This window comes from Sceloporus occidentalis, unplaced genomic scaffold, assembly GCF_023333645.1.
Source record: "Sceloporus occidentalis isolate IW3139 unplaced genomic scaffold, rSceOcc1.0.p SCAF_4, whole genome shotgun sequence".
NCBI lineage: Eukaryota > Metazoa > Chordata > Lepidosauria > Squamata > Phrynosomatidae > Sceloporus > Sceloporus occidentalis.
Genome location: NW_028316984.1, coordinates 183,425,824 through 183,453,682, shown reverse-complemented (window position 1 = coordinate 183,453,682; position 27,859 = coordinate 183,425,824). Strand labels below are relative to the sequence as shown.

The window sequence follows — 27,859 nt, the reverse complement described above, 5'->3', positions numbered from 1 at the left end:
TTATTTTACCAAAAAAGCATTCAAAAGCCTACAGTCTGCTTGCCGAGGCTCAGCATCCCCAGATACTCATAAACGGCTTCCAGAAAGAAGCACAATAGTGTCTGATGTTAACAAAATCCAGTATCATGCCAGATTTCTTTTTCATACTAAATGGAAGAGAATTTGAAGCTGAAAGCTTACCGTACTTCATGAAAGATCCTTCAGGCACATGAAAACACTCTTGAATTTGAGGATGGCTCACAAGAAACTGAATTCAAAGTCTTATTTTTGGACATATTCTCAGTTAATCTCAGTTTTCTTCTGTAAGCAGTGCATCAACTCTGTACTCCCCATTTGCACAGTCCAGATTCATTACACAAGCCAGTATTAACCTGTCCATGAAAACAGCTTACAAGCTATCTTTAGCTATAGCACTTGGCAAGGGAAAGGTAAGGATAGTATTAGTTTGCTTGTTTATCATTCTCTCACTCTCAAATTTATTTATGTATGTATTTGCAAAAATTTATCAGTTGCGCTCCAGTCAAAATGCTGGGAGCAGTCTATGAATAAAAGAAAGTGAGAATAGTACACAATGAAACACCAGTAGAGTTAAGACTGAAAGCTGTAAAAATCCAGGAGGAGGGTTTTTTTTTTTTTTAATCATTTTTAAGTTTGCCACTGGGAAATGAAAAGAATACAAGGGTAGTACAAAGTGACACTCATGCAGAAAAAGGGAGTCTCAAGCTGTTTAGGACTGTGTATGTGAAAATCAACCCCCTGAATTGTGTTTAGAAATAAAACAGGAGCCAGTGTTGACATACAGTGTTTCAATGGTCCAGTACAGGGGTCAGCAACCTGCGGCCCGCGGGCCGCATCCGGCCCGCCAAGGCCTTCCTGCCGGCCCCTGCGCAGTCCTGCCGCCGATTGCCGCCGATTTCCCCCATTTTCGCGCCGCTGCGGCCGCCATTTTGTTTTTCAAAATGGCGGCCGAAATCTCGCGTGACCTCAGGATGGCAAAGGCCACGCGAGACTTCGGCCGCCATTTTGAAAAACAAAATGGCGGCGCCCATTAGGAGGCCTGGTGCAGCTCCTGGAGCACAACAACAGGGCTCCAGGGGCTGCAGCAGGCCTGCATCGGGCTCCACCTTGCCCTCTGCCCTCCTCCCTATGAATAGAAGAGCAGGGAAAGGAGGAGGAGGAAGAAGGAGGAGCCAGCTGGCCAGCAAGAGCAAGAGCAAGAGCAAGCCAGAGAGAGGTTGGTTGCTTCTTTAGGGGAGGGGGGTTAGCCTTCTATTCTGAATTGCATTTTAGTAGTTTCCATGCTAGTAACTTGTTAGTATTATTATTATTTACTTGCCCTTGGTGGTCTCTTTGCAAAAACTCCTTTCAGCTCCTTGTGCTTCTCTGGGTTGAGACAGTGGTGCATGCTTTTTCCCTTCTATTCTGAATTGCATTTTAGTAGTAACTTGTTAGTATTATTATTATTTATTTGCCCTTGGTGGTCTCTTTGCAAAAACTCCTTTCAGCTCCTTGTGCTTCTCTGGGTTGAGACAGTGGTGCATGCTTTTCCCCTTCTATTCTGAATTGCATTTTAGTAGTAACTTGTTAATATTATTATTATTTATTTGCCCTTGGTGGTCTCTTTGCAAAAACTCCTTTCAGCTCCTTGTGCTTTTCTGGGTTGAGACAGTGGTGCATGCTTTCTCCCTTCTATTCTGAATTGCATTTTAGTAGTTTCCATGCTAGTAACCGTTAGTATTATTATTATTATTATTATTATTATTATTATCACTCTGGGGGCGGAGCATGTGGCCCCACCCCTGGAGGGTGGAAGCTCCACCCCCAGTACGTGGCCCCGCCCCAGAGGGTGGAAGCTCCACCCCACTGCTTCGGCCCCCCCAGTTGTCCGAGGGACAGCAACCCGGCCCCCGGCTCAAAAAGGTTGCCTACCCCTGGTCTAGTACCAATAAATACAGTCTGCCCTTCTTATGCACGGATTTTTTATACACGGATTCAAGCATCTATGGTTTCAAAATGTTCAAAAAAAAGTATAAATTTCAAATATCAAACCTTGATTTTCCAACTTTTATAAGGGACACCATTTTGCTATGTCATTATATTTAATGGGACTTGAGCAGTCAGATTTTGTTATCCACAGGGGATCTTGGAACCAAACCCCAGCATATAACAAGGGTCCACTGTATGGTGCTGCTACATTTTCTGCTGAATCCTTGTGTGCAGCAGCGGCACCATCATGGCAGGGCCGCCATGATGATGCAAGTGTGGCGTAGCGTCTGCACATCAGGCCACCAAGCTCGCGTCATTGACGTGCCACGGTACCCTAATGGAGTACTGATGGTGGTGCCCACACACGCCAAAAAGAACCCACTTTTAGCAGGTTCTTTTTGGTGTGGAGGGAGCCCACGTGGTTTGGTTGCTGCAGGTTCCCTCAGGAGCAAAAACGGGCAGCTCCAGCCTATCCTTTTGGGGCAGTTTGTCGAGCCTCTAAGTTTCAGTTTACTGGGCATGATCAAGTCTGAGGAATGATTCAAGACCTCCACAGAGTCTGATGAAAACAAATGTGGGGAAAAGGTGGGATATAAGTAAATATAATAACAACAACAATAACAGATAACCATAAGGTGACTACAGCTGTAACTATGACAAACTAAATCCCTGGTACCAATGAGTTTTAAAATAGCAGCAACAACTACAAAATTCCTCCATTTTTAATCTAAATTATGCCTGAAGCAGACGAGCAAAAAGCACTGGCTTTGGGCCATGTTGGGGGCAAGGTGTGCAGATGATGCATGCCCTGAAAGCCACCAGAACCATGCCAAGCCCATGCCAACCCAGAAAAGCTGGCATAAAAAAGGAGTGGCAAAAAGCTTTGTGTCTTCCTCACAACACCTAGCCTGCCAGCATTTGTGAGGACTACAGATTCCTGGGACTGCCTCCTGCCTGATAACATCGGTTATCTCCATCGATCCCTCGCCCGGGAGAGGAGGAGAGAACACACCTGTTTTTACCTCCTTTGAACTTTGTTCTGTTATAATTGTGTGGGTTTTATTTTAATTAATTAATCAATTCTCTGCCTTACCCTATGAATGATTGTATTTTAAAATTGTATTACTTGTTTTTATCTATTTGTATGAGATGTTTTTAATAGTTTTATAGTCTGTAAACCGTTTTGATCTAGGGAAAAATGGTATACAAATAAAATCTATTATTATTATAAACTGTAGTTTGTGATGTTTATTATTTTATATAGATTATGATTTTTGACATACTGAAATTGTGATATTTATGTGGTTTTTTCTATCAGATATCAAGTTATGTTTATATTTAATTTGCTTAATATTGTTTTGATGTGAACTTGTGCTGAGGGCTTGGGGAAAGGCTTTTTTATCAACCTTGTTTGATTTGTAACGTTCTTATGTTTCCTATTATTGTGACTGTATTGATATTGTTTATTGTTTGTTTTTATTGTATTTTTATTGTATTTCCACTGTTGTTAGCCAACCAGATTCCTCGTTGATTGGGTGGGATACAAATAATAATAATAAGTATTATTATTATTATTATTATTATTAGCTGCTTCTGCCAACGGCCAGGTTCAGGACAGTGGCAGTGGCCTGCTTTCAGAGCAGGCTGGCTGGCTGTCGATCCCACACCAATTGGGGGCTGGCCAGGGCAAACCTGCTGGTCTGCTTCACCCCATAGACAAAGAGATTAAGTAGACGAGGCAAAAGGAGTGAGCAGAGGCTGCTCCCGCCCAATTGCTGTGGGACCGTGGCAACCAGACCCCATGGTTCCAAGGCCGGGAAGTGCCACGGTCCCAAACAGACCACCGGCAGGAGAATTTTTTCCGCTCCTTTTGCAGATAGGTTTGGGCCACCTTAGGCAGCCTCGGTGTGGCTTCTGTGCATTTTGGGGCCATGTGTCATATAAATGCCATGCCCCCTACTCGGCATGAAGCTGGAGCTTTTTGCCCATCTGTTTCAGGTCTAAGAAATCTTTGGAGGAAATAGCTTCACTGGTTTCTAGTCCCTTTGCAGGCAGAATTCAAAGTGTTGGTCATGACCTTTAAGCCTTAAATAGCTTGGACCCAGACTACTTGAAAAAGTGTATCTCTCTATATGAGCCTGCCTATACTCTTAAGATCTGCAGGGGAAGACTTTCTCTCAGTCCCATCACCATCCAAGGCACAACTGGTGAAGTCACAAGAGACAGCCTTCCCAGTGGCTGCTCCCAAGTTGTGGGACTCCCTTCCCCAGGAGGTCCAGTGGTCCCCTCCCTACTGTCTTTCTACTGGCAGGTAAAGATCATTTTATTTAAGACCGCATTTACTTTTTAGTATGTTGCAGTAGACAGAGCATTTAATGATGGAGTATAAAATATGTTATTTAATAAACTATGCCTTTATTTTATTGTGCTTTAAATGTTTTTAACACTGTGTTTAACTTGGTGTTTTTTTTTTTATCAGACCTTAGCTTAATTCTGCTTTAATGTTTATACAGTGCGCCTGCATCATACATGGGCATGATGATACATGGGCACTTACGCAGCTTCCAGCATATGCTGGAAGCCACGCCGGAAGAAGTGGCGCCATGCACCAGGAAGAGTAATGACGCATGTACACATGGCATGCGGCGCCATGTGGCGCCACGGGTACAAGCCCCATTGGCTTTAATAGGGCTCAAATGTACACGGAATTTCCCTTAGATGGGGGGAGGGGTCCCGGAACAGATCCCTGTGTAAGGGAAGGGACCACTGTACTAAGAGGTGTTTATTTGAAAAACATTTGTGCTGCCTGGACACCCATGCTTGGAGAAATGCAGGATAACAAATGCATAAATAAATATCTTGGTGATAGGAAAAAAAGTATGGTACATTGGTTATTGAACTTGTTTGGATTGGCTTGCTTGACCTAACCATAGTTTAAACTAATTTTTCTCAATTGCAGTAAAGTCTGGTTTGCAGAAGCAAGGATTTTTAATTTTCCTCTCAAGGCTATACCAGGTTAAATGTTTTGTTTTACAGAACACTGGATTATCTGCCAATCTGTAAGAGGTTCTTAAGTAAATTGTCTTTTTAACATCATAAATTTCCTTCTTAAGGGTTTTTTAGAGTTTCTACATGCATGATAGAAGTCAATTTGTGAATGGAGGCTAAAAACTTTATGGGAGCCATTTTGTGATTATGGCCATTATGCCTTCTCAAAATCCCAAATGTGCTCACTAGATTACAAAAGCCTGGGGATACCCTCACCTATCATTTCTTAAGAACGAAAAAAAGAGAAAGTCTTACTGCAAGTACTCTATAACTGTAAATCTAATTCAGCCACTTCTGTGGCTCCTGGTTTTCAGCAGCCATTGCTAGTATAGTTTCAAGCATATCTTCAAAGTGTTAAGGGTTAGAAACATCTTTTTTTAAAATGAAACTGAGATACTCATGAACTTTCCTCTCCAGTCAAAATATTCCAGTAAAATAGTAACAGACATGTAGCTAAAGTAATTGAGTTTTGCCAGTCAATGAAGCAAATACCAATTCTAGTAAACATGATCAATACTTAGACACAGGAAACACAGGAAGGCAAGGAGGCCAGCAGGTAAGCTGCTCCACTTACATACTCACTAGCAATTTTGAGTTGAATGACAAGTAAAAAAAATTAAAAGTAGAAATTAAGAAATTAAATTAATATAGGGTCTCAGGAAGCATACCTGTTAACAAGATACCATAGATCTGGCAACAGACTGAGAGGATGCTCTAGCTAAAACATTTACATATTATGCAGACAAGTAGTTTTCATGCATCACTATGGCCACACTACTGGGAAGCAATTCCCAGGTAGCATTTTTCAAGTTAAGGGTAAATTAAGCACATGACAACAGAAGAAATTATGAAACATTTGGCAGAACATCTTTGCACCACCATTTCAAAAGTGACCATAAAAGGGGGGGGGGGGGGGGCAAAAGGCCAAAAAAGGAGAAGAATATGGTTATTGCTTTGCACAATCTCTATATATGATGGGAAATGTACAAAAGAGGGCGACTAAAATGGTGAAGGATCTAGAAACCATGCCCTATGAGGAACGACTTAGGGAGCTGGGGATGTTTAGCCTGGAGAAAAGAAGGTTAAGAGCTGATATGATAGCCCTGTTTAAATATTTGAAGGGATGTCATATTGAGGAGGGAGCAAGCTTGTTTTCTGCTGCTCCAGAGAACAGGACCCAGAACAATGGATGCAAGCTACAAGAAAAGATATTCCGCCTCAACGTTAGGAGGAACTTCCTGACAGTAAGGGCTGTTCGACAGTGGAACAAACTCCCTCAGAGTGTAGTGGATTCTCCCTCCTTAAAAGTCTTTAAACAGAGGCTGGATGGCCATCTGTCGGGAATGCTTTGACTGAGAGTTCCTGCATGGCAGAATGGGGTTGGACTGAATGGCCCTTGTGGTCTCTTCCAGCTCTACAATTCTATGATTCTATGAATGAAAACCTGAAAAAGTTCCATACTGAAATAAGATAAAATTGTAGAATTCAGCTCTGATGATTTATGAGTAGTCAAACAGATTGTTCCAAAAGAGGGAAACAGGTATAAAAAGTTTCTAGGTTCGTTAATGTCTCTACAGTTTTTTTAAAAAAGTGTTCTTAGGGCTACAATGGAAACAATGAAAGCAAACTGACGGCAGCTACTCAAACAAAAACAGTAGAGCAAAAAGAGGAGGAAAGAAAATGAGGAGGAAAGACATAAAATGTTGCCAAATTATTCAAGGAACTTAATAAAAATATCAGCTGTCTCACACATTTCATTAACTGCTTTCCTCAGGGACACACATAACCATGGATTTGTTGGAATACCCCAGCATGGCAAGAAATCTCAACTGAGTAGCGCATGCTGACAAAATTATTTTTGTGTGTCCCTGAGGAAGGCTCCCATCAAAACAAGTTGGGCAGGTGACATTTTTATTAAAATGTCTCATCTATTTTGGCACTGTTTGCAGTTCATCTCTTTTGTCATAGTGGTGGTGGTGGTTGCTGTTGTAACCAACAGGGGCCCCTCATTTGCATTCTAATTAGTTTTCGGTACAGGCCAAACACCTCCAGGACATCAGTTTTAACCAGGGTTCATGCTTTCACTTATTTTCAGAATACTCTAAGTTAGGACAGTGCTTCATGAGAGACACCAGGCTTAGAAGTGATCCTCAGTATTTCCTCAGGAATTTGAATTAACTCTAAATGTGTCTTCTAACAAACATACTGTTACATTAATGCTTGTTTGCGCACACAACTTACCTTACTTGTATGTTGCACCTTCATAATCTAAGTGATCATTTACGTTACAGTACACTGCAGCATAGCATTTTAGGTCTTTTATGACTAAAGTATGCAAGGTATCATCAAATCTCTATGTTTAAATATCTGCTAAGATGACTAGCGGGTGGAGAGAAAGGGCCTTTTCAGAGAGTGCTCTATGTGTCTGGAGTCCCTCTTTGACTGTTTTACTAACAAGTGTTGAAGGCCTGGATGTTCCAATCTGTTCTTAAGGGAATGGGAACTCATTTTTCATTAATAACTTTTATTGCTTCTGTCATTTTAAATGTTTTATGCTGTTGGTTTATACAGATAGAAAGACATAAACATGCACTTTACAATTTTACCTTGTAAACTGCCTTAAGGAGGTTTCACCTCAACAGTCTGGACAAAATTATTTTCAATAAATTATCTGCCCCGTTCACAAAGAATGAGGCTGGCTGAGAGGCTTTTAACCGCAAAAGAGGAACATGGGTGGTGAATGGAGCATTCTTCCTTTTCCACGGTTTTCCTCCTTGCAGGTTTCTCAGAACTACAACTAACAGAAGCAATACTAATTTTCTCCTGAACTAATTGTGACCATCTTTTCACTGAAGTCCCCCAGCATCAAATTAACTCTCTACTAGTCTTATTCACCATGTATGCTCAGATCCATTTAAAGTTTGTTTTTTATGTCATATCCTGAAACTCCAAACCAAATGTGATGACGACAGCCTCTCCAATTCCAGGTGAAAAACAGGGGCCTAAATTCCATGGCTTCCAGTCCGGTGATTTACGGTCTAATTATCTGCAAATTGTGTTATTAAACAGAATTGTGTCCAGTTTTAGGTTGCTCTCTTGTCTTTATTCACATAAGGGAGCAAATGTCAGAATATGTATGCATATGACTACACCCCATGCATGTTAGGAAGTAGACTCAAGCTTATCTCTTTCAGTTAGTTTTAAAGGTGCTACATATGATCACAGCTTGTCTAAGGGTCTAGAATTTCAGTATTAAAAACACCTGACATCACTTAAATTAACCTACATCACTGCCTCACATGGCAATAATCTAATAGTATTAGCCTGCTCTCATGTAAACCTGATCATTGTCTTGCACCACAGTGAAAAATTACTATTATCACTTAATTAGTTAACTTTTCCAAACAAAACTGCAATTGATTTGTATTTATCACTTATTTTAAAGTTGCTGATGAAGTTAACTACAAATTAAGTTCTTTGCTGCCAGGAATGTGCTTCTCGTGGTATTTTCTGAGATTTGGACACTGTATGTTTTGTGACTGGGCAGCAATGGGAACTATCATCAAATAGTGTGATACTATGAATGTTTATTAGGAAGTAAGTCCCTTTATGTTCAACAAAGTCTGTTCCCAGGTAAGCAAGGTGAGATTTTCATAAAGAACCATCAGATCTGCAAGGCAGGAAAAACAAAACAGTTCTGAAAACCTCACAAACATGATTATAATTGTGCCAGATGATTCTCTACTTAAAAAGCCAATCTTGATTGGTGTGAATTAATTTTAACAGCTTATGACAATTTCCAGATTTTTGCTCAGCAGTAGAGACTGAAAATTAAATGCATCGTAAAATTTTTGAGCATGCTCATACTCTCTTCTTCTTCATTCCCCTTTTATTTTAAACACAACTCATAAGGAATTGTAGCTGACTGTTTACTTTTTAAAAACAGGGCAAGAATGATTGACAAAATCATGTTTCCATGCTGCTTCAACAGAAAATGCCAATTATCCTCTCCAAACGGCATCATTACCTACCTGCCTACATGGCTTCTCCCTTCCTAGGATGCTTATCAAGCAAATACAGTACAAGTAATTTTGCTTCTGCTTTCAATTTACCTTGGAAGACCTCATATCCCAGGCTTTAACTTCTGGACTGAATCCTCCACAAATAAAAACATTTGGATCGAGAGGGTGAATCTTCAGGGTGCTGATCCGAAAGTCATTCCTACTGGTAAAAAGCTGTGCTCCTAATGACAGAAGAGAGGAATGAAAATTACCAGTCTGGGGAGGATTTATACTTTTACAAGTTTTATTACCATACTGAAAGCTTAACAAAATATAGGTATGACAAAGATCATTTAGGAGCCTACATATAAATCAAATTGACTTCTCTCTTATATAATACACAGGAAGCATACCCACTGGTATGTCAGTAACAGTAGTAGTAATAATGCAGAGATTTCAAAGGATTGCCATTGAAACATGTTTGGAAGGTGCAGCTAGTGCAAAATGTAGCAGACCCTTAGACTGGTGTCAGGTATGCATTTTAGATATTCCAACATCTTATAAAGTTAGACTAGTAGGTACACATACTAGGACTTTTTCTGTAGCAGCACTCAACTGTGGAACTCCCTACCCAAGGTAGTTAGGCTGCCTTTTGAGCTTCCAGCAACCAGCAAAAACACTGCTGTTTCACATGGCATTCAGTGTTTGAACCAGCTGTTTTAACTCTTTCAAAACTGGATTCCAGGATTGTTTTAGGCTTTTTTTAAGAAGTTTTAAAAGGAATATTTTAATGTGTTTTTAAAATGTTTTAATCTTTGTCATGTTTTTATTGGTTTTTATTTTTTCATCACCTTGGGAGCCCTTCTGGGCTAGGAGGCAATACAGAAATAATTTAAAATATCTTAACTTAAAATAAATAGGTATGTAAAGGGATCTTGCAGCACCTCGCATACTGATATTCCAGACTAACACAGCTATGTATCTGAATTAAAATAATTAAATAATAGACTCAATAACAGATCATAGATTCAATCTATCATGTATAATAATAATATTATAATAATGTCCATCATTCTCTATCAGCTATATAAGCACCATGGTTATGTAGCTAAGTAGTTTCTCCTGGCCCACCCCCACAATGTCTACTTACCAGGCAGCAACTGCTGCAATCCACAGAGGTCTGTTCCCTGCTTATTGGGAAGCAGCTGACCGATGTTCCCATCCCCTCTTCTAAGCAATCTCCTTTCCGGCAAGCAGAAGCAGGGGCCTTTTTGCAATTCCCTTCACACAGGTGGTTATTCACACAAAAGGTGTCAGCTGCTTCCTGATCAACAGAGGAACAGACTTCTGTTGCTCTCAGTGGCTGCTTCCCAGTGATTGAGGATTGGGACCATTCCTGGTTCCTACATGTGGTTCCTTTCTTAAAGCAGTAAGTATGAACCAGTCATCACGAATATAAACCAGTCACAAATGTATAACTCTAGGATACACATATGTAACAATGTCAGTGAATTCTGACCAATATGTTTTAATATATTTTTCTATGTAAAACATAAAAATAAAAATTAATTTACCATCTACAAAGAACCAGTGGGAACATAAGACTGAAAAAGTTGTTGAAAATGGTGATGTAAACATTCTAAGGGACCTTAACATTTAAGCTAACAAACACTTAAAACATAACATGCCAGGAATAACTGTAAGAAAAAGAAAGCTTGGGTTATAGGTATGGTAACTGCAGAGGATAGCAGAACTGAAGACAAAGAGAGGGGAAAGATAATGAAATATCAAGATCTACAAAGTGAGATTCATTGCCTCTGGGGGGAAAAGACAATTGTGGTTCCAGTAACAATAGGGGCTATGGGAATATTTCCAAATAGACAAAACATCTGAATTAATGTTTTAGATAGGACCACTGTTAGAAAAATCTTTGTTATGGGTGATGTCTCTTGTCCTCATAGCCCCAAACTGGTACCAACTGGATCAGATGCAGTCTTCTCTGGAACTCAGGATCAAAGCATACTCCAACACAGGAAAAGCTTTCTAGAACAATGCCTAATGAAACAGCTGCTTAATTAAAGAAACAGACTTCAGCAGACTTCACTCAATGAGGGTTTTATTGTCTTAGTTGCTATTTACAAAACCAACAGCTACAAGTACTGTATATCACATCGTTCTCTTTCAGAGTCCATGCTCAACAAAAAAACCCCAACCACTTGAACAGTCCTTTGTTCTCTCATCAGGAACACATTCCCATAATGTAGTCCAGCCTCTTCCCACATAGGAACCAATCACAGTACAAACAACAAACATGTCATGTCATGTTTACATTTTGTCTTGGCCATTTGTCCTTGAACGTTCTGTTTTCAAGCCTAGACTTCCTGGCCTTCAACAGGAACCAATTTTTTACTTTAGCAAACCATTGTCACATCTGGACATTTTAAATACAAATAGAAATATACATTAACAACCACAATAGCACAATTTAAAAAAATGATACTGCTTGGGATGTGTCACATTATTCATTGATACCAAAATGATTCTTAGGTTCTTGGATAGAATCTAAAACTCCACTGGATTACTTGGTTATACATGGTAAACTGTGAAACTAATGATAATATTTATGTATATAAAACCATCAGTGTGCCTGGTGCAGTACAGAGCACAAGGGAAACAGCAGAGGAGGCAACAGGGAAGCAATATGCAATTTTGTTACACTTGGTTAGGCTTAGTTGCAGGCTGAGTTAGGATATGAGAACTCCTAAAAAGTTTCCTTTAAAAGATGGATTTGAGAAGGCATTTGAAGGGAGATGGCATTGTACAAATGTTCTGTGGGTCACTTCCAAGGATAAGAAGCAATAAAACAGAAAGGGATGAATTTTTTTTAGGGTTGGTGGAAGGTGGTGAAACTGGAGGAATAAAACGTATGGGTAAGAATTTATTAATATAAAAGGGTGAAAGGGTAAGGGTAGCAAAGCCATGGGAGGACTTTGAAGGCAAGGACAAAGTCCCTGTGTGGCAGATCTAGGAGCTCACTGGAATCCAAGGAAAGGAGATGAATGCTTTTAGTACCAGGCAAATCTATGGAGACTGAGGTGAGACAAAGGAAGAGCAGAAAAGAGAAAGCAGCCAGCCTTTACCCTTTTCTCACTCCCCTCCTTTCCATGGAAAGATAGGCCATCTAAAATAAGGACCTAATATGACAGAGGGGTGGGGTGCCAACCTTTTCTTCCAAACTCTCTCTTCAAACAGTGACACCACCAACACAAACCCTTCATGTCTCCAGCCTTAGGCTGAGGCAACTACACCTCATTCACAACTCCTGCTCCTCCTCTTCCTCTTTCTTCTCCTCCTCTACCACCACCACCACCTCCTTAACTGTTCCTACACCTCAAACTTTGTTTTCCCCCAGACCTCCCTCACTTTTGTGGTCAGACTGACCAGCATTTCGCAGTGTGCACATCTTTTGAAGTGATATATTAGTGTTTGCAAAGCGTTCACATGCACATCTCTGCATTGAAAGATTAACATGGAAGATAAATTGGAAATGGAGAGGGAACAAGGGAAAAAGAGAAGGTGCTGCAATCCTAGGGGCCCACCTTTATGGTTGCTTGTGGGAGAAATACTTCAACCTCCTCCCCCTGTACAAACACACACACACACATACGTAAGAAAACCAGCTGGCTTCTACTGCCAAAAGACAAAGCCACCGATACAATAATCAGCAGCACCATCTCTACTACTGGCCATTTTCTGTGTCACACCTCAGAAGGCTAGTAAAATATTTTGCAGGCCACTAGCATTTGTGGGCATATTTAAAAGGCTTGGTTACTATTTTACAAGTACATTGGTTTTAGTAAGATATATAATCTCATAAACTTCTCTGAGAATCCATTTTGAATTGAAAATTAAGATACCAAATTTTTAAAAACAAAACAAGAACAGACAGATCCATTCTAAGATTAAATGAAGTATTACAACACTCTCAATTGTTGTTCTGTTCCTAAAGGAAATTATGGTCAACATATTAAAACCTGGCCTGCTTCCAAAGCAACTGCCAAGGAGGCTACAGCAGAGTAAGTATAAACACTATGCTTAGGCCATAGAGAATTTGCAAGAGACGTCAGAGATATAAAACATATTTTACCAATAGATACAGATAAATGTGGAAAGAGTGAAATGAAAGAAATTGGACTTTGTGATTGGGAGAGAAAAAAGAGGGATATTGACTATTGTGAATTTGTAAACCTGGTACAAAATATCTGCATTTGTGAACCTGAAATCAGTGAGAGAAGCATAGTATTCATGAACTCTATCACTGGTCTGTCCCTGGGAAGCTAAAACATACATATGTTGAGCTGAAGCCAATGAAATGTGCCAAAGATTTAATATGAGATGGATGGGAAATTATGTCAAAAATACTTGTTATATGGAAACTAGAACCAAATATATGGAAACAATTTGAAAATTTTCCTCCCAATGTCAGTTGTCCCCAGGTGAGGCCACTACGGTGGCACTGAATCTGGTCTGGATTTTACCTCCTGTCTTCCTGCTCTGAGTTGAATAGGATCTTTCCCTAGTTCAGCATCAACAGCACACCTATTCAACTTGGAGCAACTGAAGAAGAAACACCAGTAAAATCCAGAGTGCATTTATTCTTCCTGTGACAGCAAATCCAGAGGTGGCTTATAGTTGTGCCACAACTTTCCACATAAGGAATGGAAATGGAGATGGAATACCCTAACCTCAATGAGGTTATTAGGGTTCTTTGTGTGAAAAGGCATAGTGTTGCAATAGAACAATAGCATCTTAGATTTGGAAGGGTCCACAAGGGCCATCTCATCCAACCCTCTGCCAACTACATTCCACGGCCATCTGAGGCTGTCTATTCCACAATCAAACCATTGATACTGTAAAGATGTTCTTCCCAATGTTTATGTAGAATCTCTTTTCTTTTAATTGAATCCATTAGTTTGTGCTTTACCCTCTGGGGCAGCAGAAAATAAATTTGCCCTATCTTCTACATGACAGCTCTTCAGAGGTTTAAACAGAGCTATCATGTCACCTCTCAGTCTTGTCTTCTCCAGGCTGAACACACTCAACTCCCTAAATCATTCCTTATAAGGCTTGGTTTCTAGACCTTTAATCATCTTGGTTGCCCTTCTCTGGACATGTTCTAGCTTGTCAGCATCCTTCTTGAACTGTGGTGTCCAAAACTGGACACACTACTCCAGGTGAGTTCTCACCAAACAGAACAGAATGACATTACTACTTCCCTTGATGTGCTGCCGCATCACACTGTTGCCTCATAGAATCATAGAAGGAAGTGCTTTCCCCACCACTATCCACTGTACAACAAGGTCCCCTGGGGAATTTCTTCTTACAGAGGAGCCCTGATGGTGCAGTGGTTAAATGCCTGTACTGCAGCCACTCACTCACAAACCATAAGTTGCGAGTTCAATACCAGACCAGGGGCTCAAGCTCAACTCAGGCTTGCATCCTTCCAAGGTCACTAAAACCAGTAGTCAGCTTGTTGGGGGCAATTAGCTTACACTTTGTAAACTGCTTAGGGAGTGTTTAAGTGCACTGATAAGTGGTACAGAAATGTACTTGCTATTGCTATTGCTACAGAAAGCCATTAGTCTAGAACAGTGGTGAGCAGTCTGTGGCCCTCCAAATGCTCTCATCAGATCTAACCATTGTAGCCAATGAATGTGGACCAATGATAGTTGAAATCCAACAGCAGCAGGAAGGTCATAAATTTGCCCATTCCTGATCTAAAAGAATATGGGGATGCAGTGAGATATTAATAATGTAACATTATATTACAGAACTCAGAAACATTCCCTTTTGGACAACTACAGCATCCAGAATATGAGAACCTGCATGTTCAGTAACCATACACTTCTGAGGAAGGTCTTCTTTCAAATGTCAGCCAACCTACCCAGTATAAGTGGAAGAGCATAAGGACAGTGAGAAGTCCTTCCTCACTGGGGAGTAGTTTCTCCCTTTGCACCCAAGTCACTTTGATTGCAGCCATTGAGCAGACAGCCAAGCAGCAATCAAGAAGCTTCCCATCCATGTTGGCCTTTGATTCAAGGCTGGTATGGGTGAGAAGCTTTTCAGTCACTATGCAGTCAGCTGCTTGGTGGCTGCTCTCAGGGTGGCCAGCTCCCCAGTCACTGCTTGACTGGCTGCTTGGGCACTGCTCCCTTTGCACCCAGTCATCCTGGGAACAGCAGGCCTTCTTTTTATAAGGCTGCCACAGGCAAGATGGAGGAGCAGGCCTGAGCCACAGCTGCTTCTGTCTTCATACATGAGAGGCTGAGGAGGAGAAGAAGGTGGTGGCCAGTTGGGTGTAGCTGGCTGGTTGTTAATATGAAATAGGCATTGGGGCATTAGGGTTGTCGCCCAAGAAGAAAGGGCATTAAGCCAAAAAGGCAGTAGCCTAAAAAGTTTGGGGGCCACTGCTCTAGAAGTGCTTGCTGCACTGTCAACTCAGTATTAGACCTGTTTTGGTTTTGGCACACAAAATGTTCATGTTCATTTTTATCCACACAATCACCCATCTTGTGAGCTGCCCATAATAACCACTGCTCACCTCCTGACTCACCCCCATCCCCCAAGAACCCACTGCCTGGCACACTGTAAGCAAAATCTACCAGTAGAGCTCAGGAGCAAAGCCTGACCATCAATGGCGCTGTACAGACCGGCGCTTTGCGCCGGCCTGCACACATACTAGGGTTGCCACGGGGTGTCCTTTCCAGATGCCCCGCAACCCTAGTAGATTGTAATGGTGGCGCCCTTTCTACATGGGCGCCACCATTACGGCATCACAGCCGTGCTGCCTCCAAATGGAAGAAGCAAGACCCACCATGAAGGATTACCTCCCACACTGCAGGAAAAGTAGATAGATTATTAGTAGCAGAGAGGAAATAAAAATAGTCTAAGATTTCCCATACCTTGGATCAAATATTGACCAGAATGAAGCCTGCACTCATGAAATCAGAAGAAGACTAGGAATGGGAAGGACAGCTAAATAATTAGACAAGATCCTGAAGTGTAAAGATATACAACTGAACACTAACGTTAGAATCATCCAAGCCATTGTATTACCCATCACCATGTACAGATGTGAGAGCTGGAAAATAAAGGAAGTGGACAGGAAGAAAATCAACTCATGTTGGAGAGACTGTTGAAGATATTGTCAGTGACCGAAAGGACAAATTGGTCCTAGAATAGATCAACCCAGAACTATCCCTGGAAGCCTAAATGATGAAATTTGGCCACATCATGTGAAAGTATGGCTCATTTAAAAAAAAGACATTAATGCTAAGAAAGGTAGAAGGCTATAGAAAGAGGCAGACCAGATGCCAGATGGATTGATTCAATCAAGGTGGCTATGGGACTGAGGCTGCAGGACCAGGGCAGTGGAGGATAGAGGGTCTTGGAGATGTCTCATCCATAGGGCGGGGACAACTCAAGGACAACAACAATAAAAGCAAAGACAAACAGAAGCAGGAAAGGGCATTGCAAGAGATGTCCAACAAGTAAAATGCAGAAAAATAAAAGAACCAAGAGTGTCAAAGACAAGTCTGCTGAGAAGAATAGGCTTAGAAAGAAAAGATATAGCTGTGTCACAAAGGAACTACAAGATCTCTCTACGTACAGGCTTAGAAAGAGATCTTCTTGACACAGCAGTGGGGAGAGACGGCTATTAACTGATGATCAGCTCTTAAGCATTGTAGGAATTTCCACTCATCTTTCAACCAAAGTCCACAGAATTGGAATGGCACAAGTGTAATATAAGACAATCGTTTTGTCTGCCACCTGCTGTGTTAATGCAGTTCAGGTGAATACTGCATATTTGAGAAGACTCTTAGGTGAATTATGCAAATAACATAATGCACACCACTGGAGGGAGATGTAGGATGTCTCCCACAACAGACACTGTCTGATTAAAATGAAACCACTGGTGTTCTTTGTCCCAGCTGTTCAGGCTTTAAGAAAATGGTAAGACATGCACAACACTGATTAACAAATCTCCAAAGATTAAAATATATTTTGTTGCTGACTTAGAAAGCAGTGCAGGAAGGACACTGAATTTTACTCTTAAAGCAAATAAAGATTTGCATATCCTCTCAAGTAAGGCACTTTTGGTTCCCATGGATACACTCTTTTCTAAATTTAATTGTATGTGGTAATCTTCACAGAATCCTGTGGCTTAATACCAATCGTCTTTGTAAACAACCCTTCTAGAGCCTTAAATTAATGCCACAGGAAATTCAACTACAAGGATTTGAATTTTATCTTCTGTTCACTGCCATTATACTTATCAAATTAATGATGATAATAAACAGTTCACTCCAAGGTGTGAAGCCAAATGTGTTTTCACAATTTTCATTTGCTTTATGTGTTTTGATGAATAATACATATAATGAGTTTGTGTTGTGCAGAAGAAAACCTTGTTTTCTCCCTAATATATGCTGGGGGGCAGGGATGAGATGGGAAGCATTTCCTAATTCATGGCTATTTCTTGAGCCAGTGTTTCCCATGTATTCCTTAACCACATTACTTAATATGCCTGAAGAATCCACAAGTAGATAAATAAGAATTCACAAAGGCTGCATCTTTTCGTTTTGTAATAATAGCCTAAAATTACTGCTCCACTCGTGTTTTCTATGAAAACACAGTGTATATAACCATGGACTGAGATAAACATCCATCCTTTAATCATCCCATTTATGAATATTCGAAGCAAGTTTGAAAGTTAAAGGGCAAGCCAATACATTCTATTTATTTGGAATACATTGTGTTTCAGTGTTTCTTATCGTGATAGTCGAGACTTGAAGGGCATTGCATTTGCTCCCCTGCCAGTACACATGGTTATCAGGGACCATTAACACTTTAGTGCATTTCAACAACTCCATGTAGCTGCCTTCCTATGGTGAGCATTGACATGTTTTAGGGGCAAAGAGGCAACTGTTAAAAGCTTGATCGTAACTAGTTACAGGCACAGAAATTAGTTCCTTGTTCAAATAATAAAAGTATAATGTTATGATTGTAACTTAACAAGGAATAATTTTACTCCTTTTATGGTGTAACAAACTTTTCAGATTCTTTTATGACTACAAGGAGATTTACTCAGTGCAGTCAGTGGTGGGAAAGGAACAGCACATGGTCAGAGTTCTGTTTTATGCTTTACATCACAACAGTGCCTCATGCTGTTGTAGCAAGGAAAGACAAGAGGGTTGATCTAGGCGTTCTAGTAGGCAGCTAATTGAACATAAGTCAACAGTGTGATGTGGCAGCTAAAAAAAGCTAATGCAATTCTAGGTTGCATCAACAGAAATATAGTATCTAGATCAAGGAAAGTAATAGTACCTCTCTATTTGCTTTGGTCAAACCTCACCTGGAATACTGCACTCAGTTCTGGGCACCACAATTCAAAAAGGAAGTTGACAAGTTGGAGTGTGTCTAGAGAAGGGCCACCAAAATGGTGGAAGGTCGGAAACCATGTTCTATGAGGAGTGATTTGGGGAGCTGGGTATATTTAGCCTAGAGAAGGTTAAGAGGTGACATGCTAGCCAGCCATTTTCAAATATTTGAAAGGGTGCCATATTGAAGATGGTGCAAGCTGGCTTTCTGCTGCTCCAAAGACTAGGACACAGAGCAATGGATTCAAGCTGCAGGAATTCCACCTCAACATTAGGAAGAACTTCCTGACAGTCAGACCTGTTCAACAGTGGAATATGCTGTCTCAGAGTGTGGTGGAGTCTCCTTCTTTAGAGGTTTTTAAACAGAGGCTGGATGGCCATCTGGTTGGGGTACTTCGACTGTGTATTCCTACATGTCAGGGGATTGAATTTGAGGGCCCTTGAGGTCTCTTCCAACTCTGTGATTCTATGATAGAAAGTAACCGCAGTACTACAGGCCAGCAACTTTTTAAAAAGTAATTAAAAGTGCCTATTTCATTTACTTTTACAAAACAGGAATTATTTTTACAGAGAAACTTAAGATCCACAAAACAGCGATACATCTACTGGGACAACTAAAATGCACAAATTACATCATGAAAGCTTTTGAAACTTCACTGGCTTCTTCATCATTACCTGATGCAAAAGCCAGTGAAGTACTGAAAGCTTGTATGATGTATTGTTTGCATTTTAGCTGGCCCAGTAAAGGTATCACTATTTTGTGGATTTTTGATTTTGTTGTATTTTGCTGCATGGCCAACATGGCCACCCTTGAATATGTTTTCCAGAGAATGTGGCCATACAGATAGCCAACTATTTTTAGGGCCGTGGAGATGTAACTGTCACCTGTTTATTTTTTTAAACCTATTTAATGAGGTATGTGTCTTTAGCCAGCAATAACAGGCTAGTACCTATGTTGTTAAAGTATGGAACGAAGCCACCTACCCAACATGACTCTGCTGACCCTATTCAAAATTTATTGGGTAGCAGGCATATACACTTATGACCTTTCCACCTTCAAGCTGACAGAAAACAATTCTGCTCTTTCCTCCGATCTATCATCCAACCTCATCAAGCTCTAGCTGCTCTTAAATCTTCAAGCAAATTTGCTGCTAAGCCTAGGACTCCATTTCTAGATTCATCATGGACAGGGAGAATATAATTTGCACAACCCACAGAGCCAGTTGTCACAGACAAGTACTTCTAATAAGGAGATTAACTCATGAAGTATAAGGCTCTCAGTGGCTTCTCATTATGATGACTATATGCTTCTCCCAGGTTTAATGGCAGCATGTCTCTGAATACTAACTTCTGAGGAACAATAGCTGGAGATAGGCCTATTGTGGACATCTTACAGACATATGTTTGGCACACTGTACAAAACAGGATTTTTTTTGTCTACTTATATTCTTTGGAACTTACATGTGTAAACTGATTCATAAATGAAACACAGGAAATGATACAGCAAACAGTTACCCTCTGTCTGCAGAACTGATGAAAAATATGATAGTGATGCAGAATACAGAATTCTCCTCCCCTCTAGCAAGTCATAAACTGGAAAACTGGCAGGCATAGACTGTGGGCTAGAAGACTATGAACAGAGAATTACAATGGAAAGTAGTACCTCAAAGAGCAAGAGTAGCAGATCGGATGAAACAGATAAGATGAAGTAGCCAGACCAACACCAAACTGTGGTAGGAGGAGGGCTGCTGGGTTTAAAAACAAACAAACAAACCCTTCCCTTACATGTTGTCCTGCATCTATATTTTCCACAGTTATTCATATGTAGCAGCACTGTGAAACAAAATGCCTAATTGTCTTGCAAGTGAATCTGAAAATATGGAAAATTCATGCAAATAGTTTCTATAGTCTTCAGTGACTGAGAGTAATAAATTGAAGATTAAGGATCAGAAAAGCTAATCTATAGCAATGAAACTGCTGTTCTGGAATAATGCTATGGTTTCCATTATCAGCAAAACAAAGATGTGGCACAGCCACACTTTGCCATACAGACAGCTTAGGTGCACCCCAGGAAGAGTCCAAATTAAGTCTGTACCCTTGCTTCCTGCAAAATGCCCATCTTCCCCGACTCATTATGCGACGCAGCAGACACGGAGCTTTTAAATGGGCAACTTAAATTAGCGGCGTAACAATTCTGGCGTACCAGTGCAGCAGCTTATATACAGAGATGCGCACATACGCCGCTTATCAAAAAGAAGCGGAAAAAAACGGCACCTTTTTAATGCCGCTTCTTCCCACTTGGAGCGTGCAGGCGGCGCGTTCATGGTGGCATTCAGGTAAGGGCCGTCTAAAGGCTATACCTTCATGACGTCATGAGCACACCCCTTTTTGCCCGTCTGTAACCCGCCCATGATTCTATGTTCCAAGTTGGTCAGATCAGCCCAATTCAGTTTCAGAGCAGATAAGCCCAGTCCAAAGTATAAAGCAATTAGAACAAAGTGCGTATGGGCATATAATACTACACATATGAGAAAAATATGACGATGGGGTGATGGAGCAGGAAAGGAAGTAGGCTGCCCAGTGATAATTACAGTTTCAAATTTGGGGTAAGAATTTATGAAATTCACTATTCATGGGGTCAGTGTAAGTGGACAAGTGTCTTAAAGGTGTGTACACATATAGACACACACACACACAAAGTTATTTAGGTTTTCAGCATAAAATCAGCTCCTGGCAGAATAGCAGAATGCATTTGGGAAAGATTGTTTCAAAGTATGGGATCTCATCCTCTTTAATTCAGTTTGCCAGTCATCTGCATCTCTCTTTTCTTTTCACCCCCGCAATATGGGTATTTCATTCACTCTTCAGATGCCTTGTTTGTTAAAGGTTAATGAGGAGTGACATATTTTAATTAGAGGAAACTGATCAACCACAAGCACAGCAATGTGGATAGCTACAAAGATCTCCCAGTGAATCAAGAAGGCAGAATTCTTAAATCAAAAATGGTTTGGGAGCCTCCGAGCATATGCAGAACATGTTCCTGTGCAAGTGGATCCAAAGATTAGTGGTAGAACACATGCTCTGCATGCAGAAGCCAGGGATCCCAGGTTCAAATCATGGCATCTATAGTCTAAAAAGTCATTATCCTCTGGAATCCCCACAGTTATTCCATGCCCCGTGTGGAATAGACAGGATTAGAGAAACATATGGCTATGTCAGTGTAGCCAGATGTGAAATTATTACAGCCGCACTAAGACTTCCGGACAGTGCTGGAGGATCTCACCATTGATGTCATCATTCTGTTTCTGGGTATGGGGAAATTGCTTACCCAGTTTTGCTCACTACTCATGATGGCATGGAATGGCCATGCATGTGGTAGATTTCAGAGCCAACTGAGTAAAACCAAGAGAGGGATACAAGTTAGCCTAGCAAAGGCATGCATGCGGAACTACTACATAACATTGAGCTATACAGGACTGCAACCAATATTAGTTGCTGGAGAAGGCAAGAAAGTGGATGCCATTACACTCATGTCCTACTTCCAGGATTTCCATAAACAAGTGTATAATCGGTTGTTTAACTGCTGTTGGACTAAATGGGACTTTGGTCTAATTCTGTATGCCTCTTCTTGGACTTTCATAAGGAAAATTGTGTTACACAAAACAGTAACTTAGATTTTCCCATACAGCAGTAGCATGGGGAGGCAAACAGCAGACTCATCCTAAAAACAGAAAGCCATAATTGGTCCCAGGGCTTTAAGCCTCACACGTCAAATTCAGAGGAAGAAACCATTTCCCTAAACTGACCTAAAAAGAAATTAAGAGAGAACCCCAAAGACATTGCTGAAGGATAAGTTAATCAATGACAAAATGAATTCTGCACTGAAGAAGAGGAATGGAAAGCGGTGAACAAATGGTTCAGTAAAATAATGCAATTCTAATATGTACAGCTGGCTTCATGTTTTTCAAGTGAGAAAGCATCCAATTTGGATTCCAGTAATGAGCTGTTTTTTGCTGAAAGCCTCACTGACGTCTCTGCAAGAAAAGCTGGCTAGTGATAAACAAGAATAGGATAAGGAAGGTGGTGTCAGAACATACTAGTTGTATTATTTAGTTCAAGCTTGTTTTTCCATAACATCCAAATACACAAATGAAACATGAGGAGGGGGAAATCACTAAATTATAACAAATAGCAATGTTTTATAAAATGTCAAAAGCCAGGAAAAAAATCAAAATACTTAAAATTAAAAAAAAAACATTTTAAATAGGCCATGGAATGGTGTTTCTTCAGGAGGAACACTGTTAGTTCACTTAGAAAGAGGGCCTATTCTGACAGTCATAGAATCATAGAGTTGGAAGAGACCACTAAGGACATCCAGTCCAACCCCCTGCCATGCAGGAAATCCAAATCAAAGCATCCCTGACAGATGGCCATCTAGCCTCTGCTTAAAGACCTCCAAGGCAGAAGACTCCACTACACTCCAAGGGAGTGTGTTCCACTGTCGAACAGCCCTTACTGTCAGGAAGTTCTTCCTAATGTTGAGGTGGAATCTCTTTTCCTGGAGCTTGCATCCATTGTTCCGGGTCCTGTTCTCTGGAGCAGCAGAAAACAAGCTTGCTCCCTCCTCAATATGACATCCTTTCAAATATTTAAATAGGGCCATCATATCACCTCTTAACCTTCTCTTCTCCAGGCTAAACATCCCCAGCTCCCTGAGTAGTTCCTCATAGGGCATGGTTTCCAGACCTTTCACCATTTTAGTCTCCCTCCTTTGGACACGCTCCAGTTTCTCAACATCCTTTTTAAATTGTGGTGCCCAGAACTGGGCACAATATTCCAGGTGGGGCCTGACGAAAGCAGAATACAGTGGCACTATTACTTCTCTTGATCTAGACACTATACTTTTATTGATGCAGCCTAAAATTGCATTGGCCTTTTTAGCTGCCGCATCCCACTGTTCACTCATGTTTAACTTGTGGTCTACTTGGACTCCCAGATCCCTTTCACATGTAGTCTCATTCAGCCAGGTGTCCCCCATCCTATATCTGTACCCCTCTGGGGTATTAGCTATTCCTCCTAAGGACAGGATCAACATTCAAAATGACCTGAATAGACTAGAAAGCTGGGCCAAAGCTAACAAAATGAAATTCAACATGGAGAAATGTAAGGTACTACACTTAGGGTCACCCAATCTCCACTCCTTAGCAAACACTGCCTGCAAAGATTTTCACCCAATAACCTCAGTGAGATACATATGGTAGGCAGCATTTTCTGGGAACAGTTAGAACAACCAACTATTTATATCCCTTCATTCTCCTTTTCTATGAATCTCTTTTTAAAAATTAAAACTTGTGGGTGACAAAAAAAAAGTTTGCTTACTTGTTAATTGTGGTTTGTTCAAGTGGTCAGTTGGATATTCACAAAAAAGTTCTTTCTGTGTTTGCACCACATGTGCAGAACTTTCTAAAGATGAGTCAGCAGGAACCCCACTTCTCCCAACATGTACATCAGTACTACTCTCTCCAATTTACCTTAGTTCTGGATCTGCAGATAAAAGTTATAAAGATACAACCATATGCAAGCCCTTGAGAGAAAAGAGAGACCTGTATGAGCTCACAAATGACCACTTGAAGAACCACAGTTAGAGGCATATTTTTCTTCTTCATGGTCTCTGTGACTCCCAGAAACTGGAGATTAGAGGTTCCCTGTGAGGGGATCAGTAAGATGTCTGATGAACAGAGATCAGAATACTGCAGTAAAATAAAAGATATGAACAAATAAGGCTTTAGATGTCTATAAACAAGATTACCTTCAGGTCCCAGTGCAGAATAGTAAATATGAATTTAAAGATATAACAGCGACTTGGTAGGATGACTCGCATGATTTAAACATAACAACTGTAGTATATAATCTATTCAAAAAGAATCTATTCAAAAAGAATAGACAGGGAAGAAAAGGAAGGGGAGTGGGGGTTATATGTCAAAAGATGAATTCACTTGTACAGAAATCCACACAAGTGATCAGACAGGACCAGTTGAGAGCATGTAGGTAAAGACAACTGAAAAAGGAAATAAAAACAACATTGTGGTAGGAGTTTACTACAGGCCACGAAACAAAGGCAAAGTGGTGGATGATTATCAGAAACAAATCTCAGAAATCTTCAAGATGCAAGCACTGTTATGAGGGACTTTAATTATCCTGCTATCTTGTGGAAGACCAAGGGCCAAAACAGATGGTCCTAAAGGGGTGGCGTCACATGCAGCTGCTGCACATGCAGTCAGCCGAGTAGCTTCCTGGTGACATCTAAACGCCATGCTCAGATGCTGTCCCCAACCCAGCACTTACTGCCATTCTGTTTTGCCACTATGTCTTCTCAGCAGTACTACATGCAAAATGGACCTTGGGATTATTATTGATCATAAGTGAATATGAGCTAGCAGTATGATACTGCAGCAAATAAGGCAAATGCTGTTTTAGCCTGCATTAGTAGAAGCACAGTTTCCAAGTCAAGGGTAATAGTCCCACTATATCCTACGCTAGTCAGGCATAATCTGGAGTAATGCATTCAGGTCTAGGCACGTCATTTTAAGAAGGATATAAACAAGTTCGTGTGCATTCAGAGAAAGGTAACAAGGATGATAAGAGTCATGGAGAACAAAACATATGAGGAAAGGTTGGAGGAGATAGACTTGTTCAGCCTGGTGAAGAAAAGACTGAGGGATGACTTGAATGCGCTGTTTAAATGCACTCAGGGGCTGTCCCAGGAGAGCCAACGTAGTGTAATGTTTTGAGACTGCAGCTCTGAAAACCAGGGTTCAACTCCCAGCACAGCCATGGAAACCCTAATGAAACCCTGATGAAACCCTGGGTGACCTTGGGCAAGTTACTCTCTTTGAGTCTTAGGAAAAGGCAATGGCATACCTCCTCTGAACCAATCTTGCCATTAAAACCCCATGTAGGTTCACCTTAGAGTCACAACAAGTCCAAAACAACTTAAAGGCACAAACCCAGATAACAACTTTACCCGCACTTCAACTTCCTTCCTTACTTCTTTCTGTCTTTCTTTGGTTCTTGAGATATATTGAAGATAGATTTCTTTGTGTCAGTCCACAACACACATTGTGCCTGTTTTCATTAATGAGGAGACTGTAGGACTTGATCAATAGGCAATGTCAGTTATTTGAAATAGCTTCTATTGTATGCATACTCTCTTCTTCATCTCATCCTGAATTGTCCAGATCTTCTAGCTCAGGCCAGCAGGGGAAAAAAGACACTGTGACTTACAGTCCTCAAGACCTAGTGTCTACCTGGAGCATCCTTCCACATTAAAGATCCAACTGGAAATGCTGGTTCTACTCACCACTGCTCATAAGCTTAGTACCTCTAAGTTTTACAGTGCTAAGTGGTAGGCATTTCTACAGTTTTTGCAAATAGGCCTCCATAACAACATTTTACAATCAGCCAGGTTTTTTATACATCTTCAAGAAAAGGACCCATTTCAGGCCACATATTGGGTAAATGTAATGGTGTTATCTGGCTATTCTTCCTGCAGTGACATGCATCTTGGTTTGTTCATTCCCAGATTAACAAGTTTTTAAACGGTTTAAGGAAGATATGTTTGCTTTCCAATACCATCTTAGACTTCATCTATTGTTCTGGCACAGCTTGTCAACAACCATTTGATGCCATTGCCACATTGGACATGTGACTGTTTACATAGAAAGTGCTCTTTGTAGTGGCCACAATAAGACGAGCTAGTGTGACCATAGTATCAGCCATGTGCTAGTGAAATGTATGGACAGATGCTTCCTGTGATTTTATAAAGACAATGTGGAATTGCATCCTGGTGCGCGGATGTTAAATGCTAGTACTGCAGCCACTCACTCAGGAACCACAAGACTGTGAGTTCAATCCCAGCCAGGGGCTCAGGGTCAACTCAGCCTTGCATCCTTCTGAGGCTGTTGAAATGAGTTTGTCCAGCTTGATGGGGACAATTACCTTATAGTTGTAAACTGCTTAGTGACTGCTCACTACAGTATGAAGCAGTATATACAGTAAATGAAGCTGCTATTGCTATTGCTTCCTGCCTAAGGTGGTATCAGCACCTGTCACAGGGCATAATGTTTCTCACTTTCTTTCAGCAACCAGCTTCTTCCCTGTATAAAACTCTACATATGCTTAACATTTGTATTGCTTTGGCATATTATGTACACTGCCATCCCAAGCCGCATGGTTTCAGTGTTGGACTACGACTCTGGAGAACAGAGTTCAAGTCCCCGCTTGGGCATGGAAACCCCCTTGAGTGACCCTGAGCAAGTCAAACTCTCTCAACCTCAGAAGAAGCCACGGGCAACATTCCTCTGAATAAATATTGCCAAGAAAACCATTAATGTGACAACTGGACTCATATGAGAGGCACACGTATAAGTAGAGCAATTTTGCAAAAAAAAAAAAAAAAAAAAAAAAAAAAATAGACCCAAAAAATCTGGGTCGATTTTTCCACTAGTCAATGTAATGTACCTTAACTTTTGCCAAAAAAAGGAAAAAAGGAATCATCCCCTTCTTTGAGTAGAGTTGTGAAAGGCAAGAGCTTAGTCCATCCCAGAGGAACTTAAAAGAAACATCAATCCCTGCATGTTCTCCATCACATTGCCAGAAAATGGCAGTGGCTTTTGGGCGATTCCCCTCAAAGGCGCACCAAGAGAATAGAAGGGGTCATTGCTTCTTTTAGGTTCTCCTAGGATGGACTAAGCTCTCAACTTTCAACACTCAGAGAAAGGGATGATTCCTTTTTTATATATAAGAGTTAATGACGTACCTTAACTTTTGTCAAAAAAAGGGAACCATCCCCTTCTCTGAGTAGAATGGTGAAAGGCCTTTTTGAATGCCTGGGTGGGAAAATGGTAGCTGCAGTCAGGGACAGAGGTAGCTCTGGCCATTTGCCTCTCCACAGTGCTTTCACATCTCATTTTTGATGTATGTGTGTTTTCTTAGCCTTGCCTGTACTTGGCCACCTCCCCCACGCATTGCACAGCCACCATTTACCACAGTTCGCTCCTCATCCATCCAACCTATAGGGTGAGCACAGTTATGTCTGCCAGAATTTTGTGAGTTCTTTAGCACCCGTTTCTTTTGCTTCATCCTTTGCATTTTTTGTTACATGCCCCTAAGTTTTACCCTTGACTTATCCATGGATCATATCAAAATCAATAATTCTGGCCCACAACTTATACATGAGGCCAACGTATACACAGATATATACGGTAGCTTAAAAATGTTAAGAAGTAAGAAGTAAGAAGAAGACAGACAGAAAGATTAGAAGTGGCATCCTAGAAAAATCAACTGATGAATTAAATGTTTACATGTCAATCCTTAACAATCAGAAAG

General features: G+C 40.8%; 1 protein-coding gene across 2 annotated transcripts in view; it reads right to left on the bottom strand.

Moving 5' to 3' along the window:
• WDR25 (WD repeat domain 25) overlaps positions 1-27,859 on the bottom strand; it is a 99,260-nt gene that overhangs the window by 11,031 nt on the left and 60,370 nt on the right. For both annotated transcript variants that reach the window (XM_089522535.1, XM_089522533.1), the window contains exon 4: positions 9,147-9,277. In XM_089522535.1, coding sequence (XP_089378661.1) covers positions 9,147-9,277 — 131 coding nt within the window. The remainder of the gene's footprint in view (positions 1-9,146; positions 9,278-27,859) is intronic.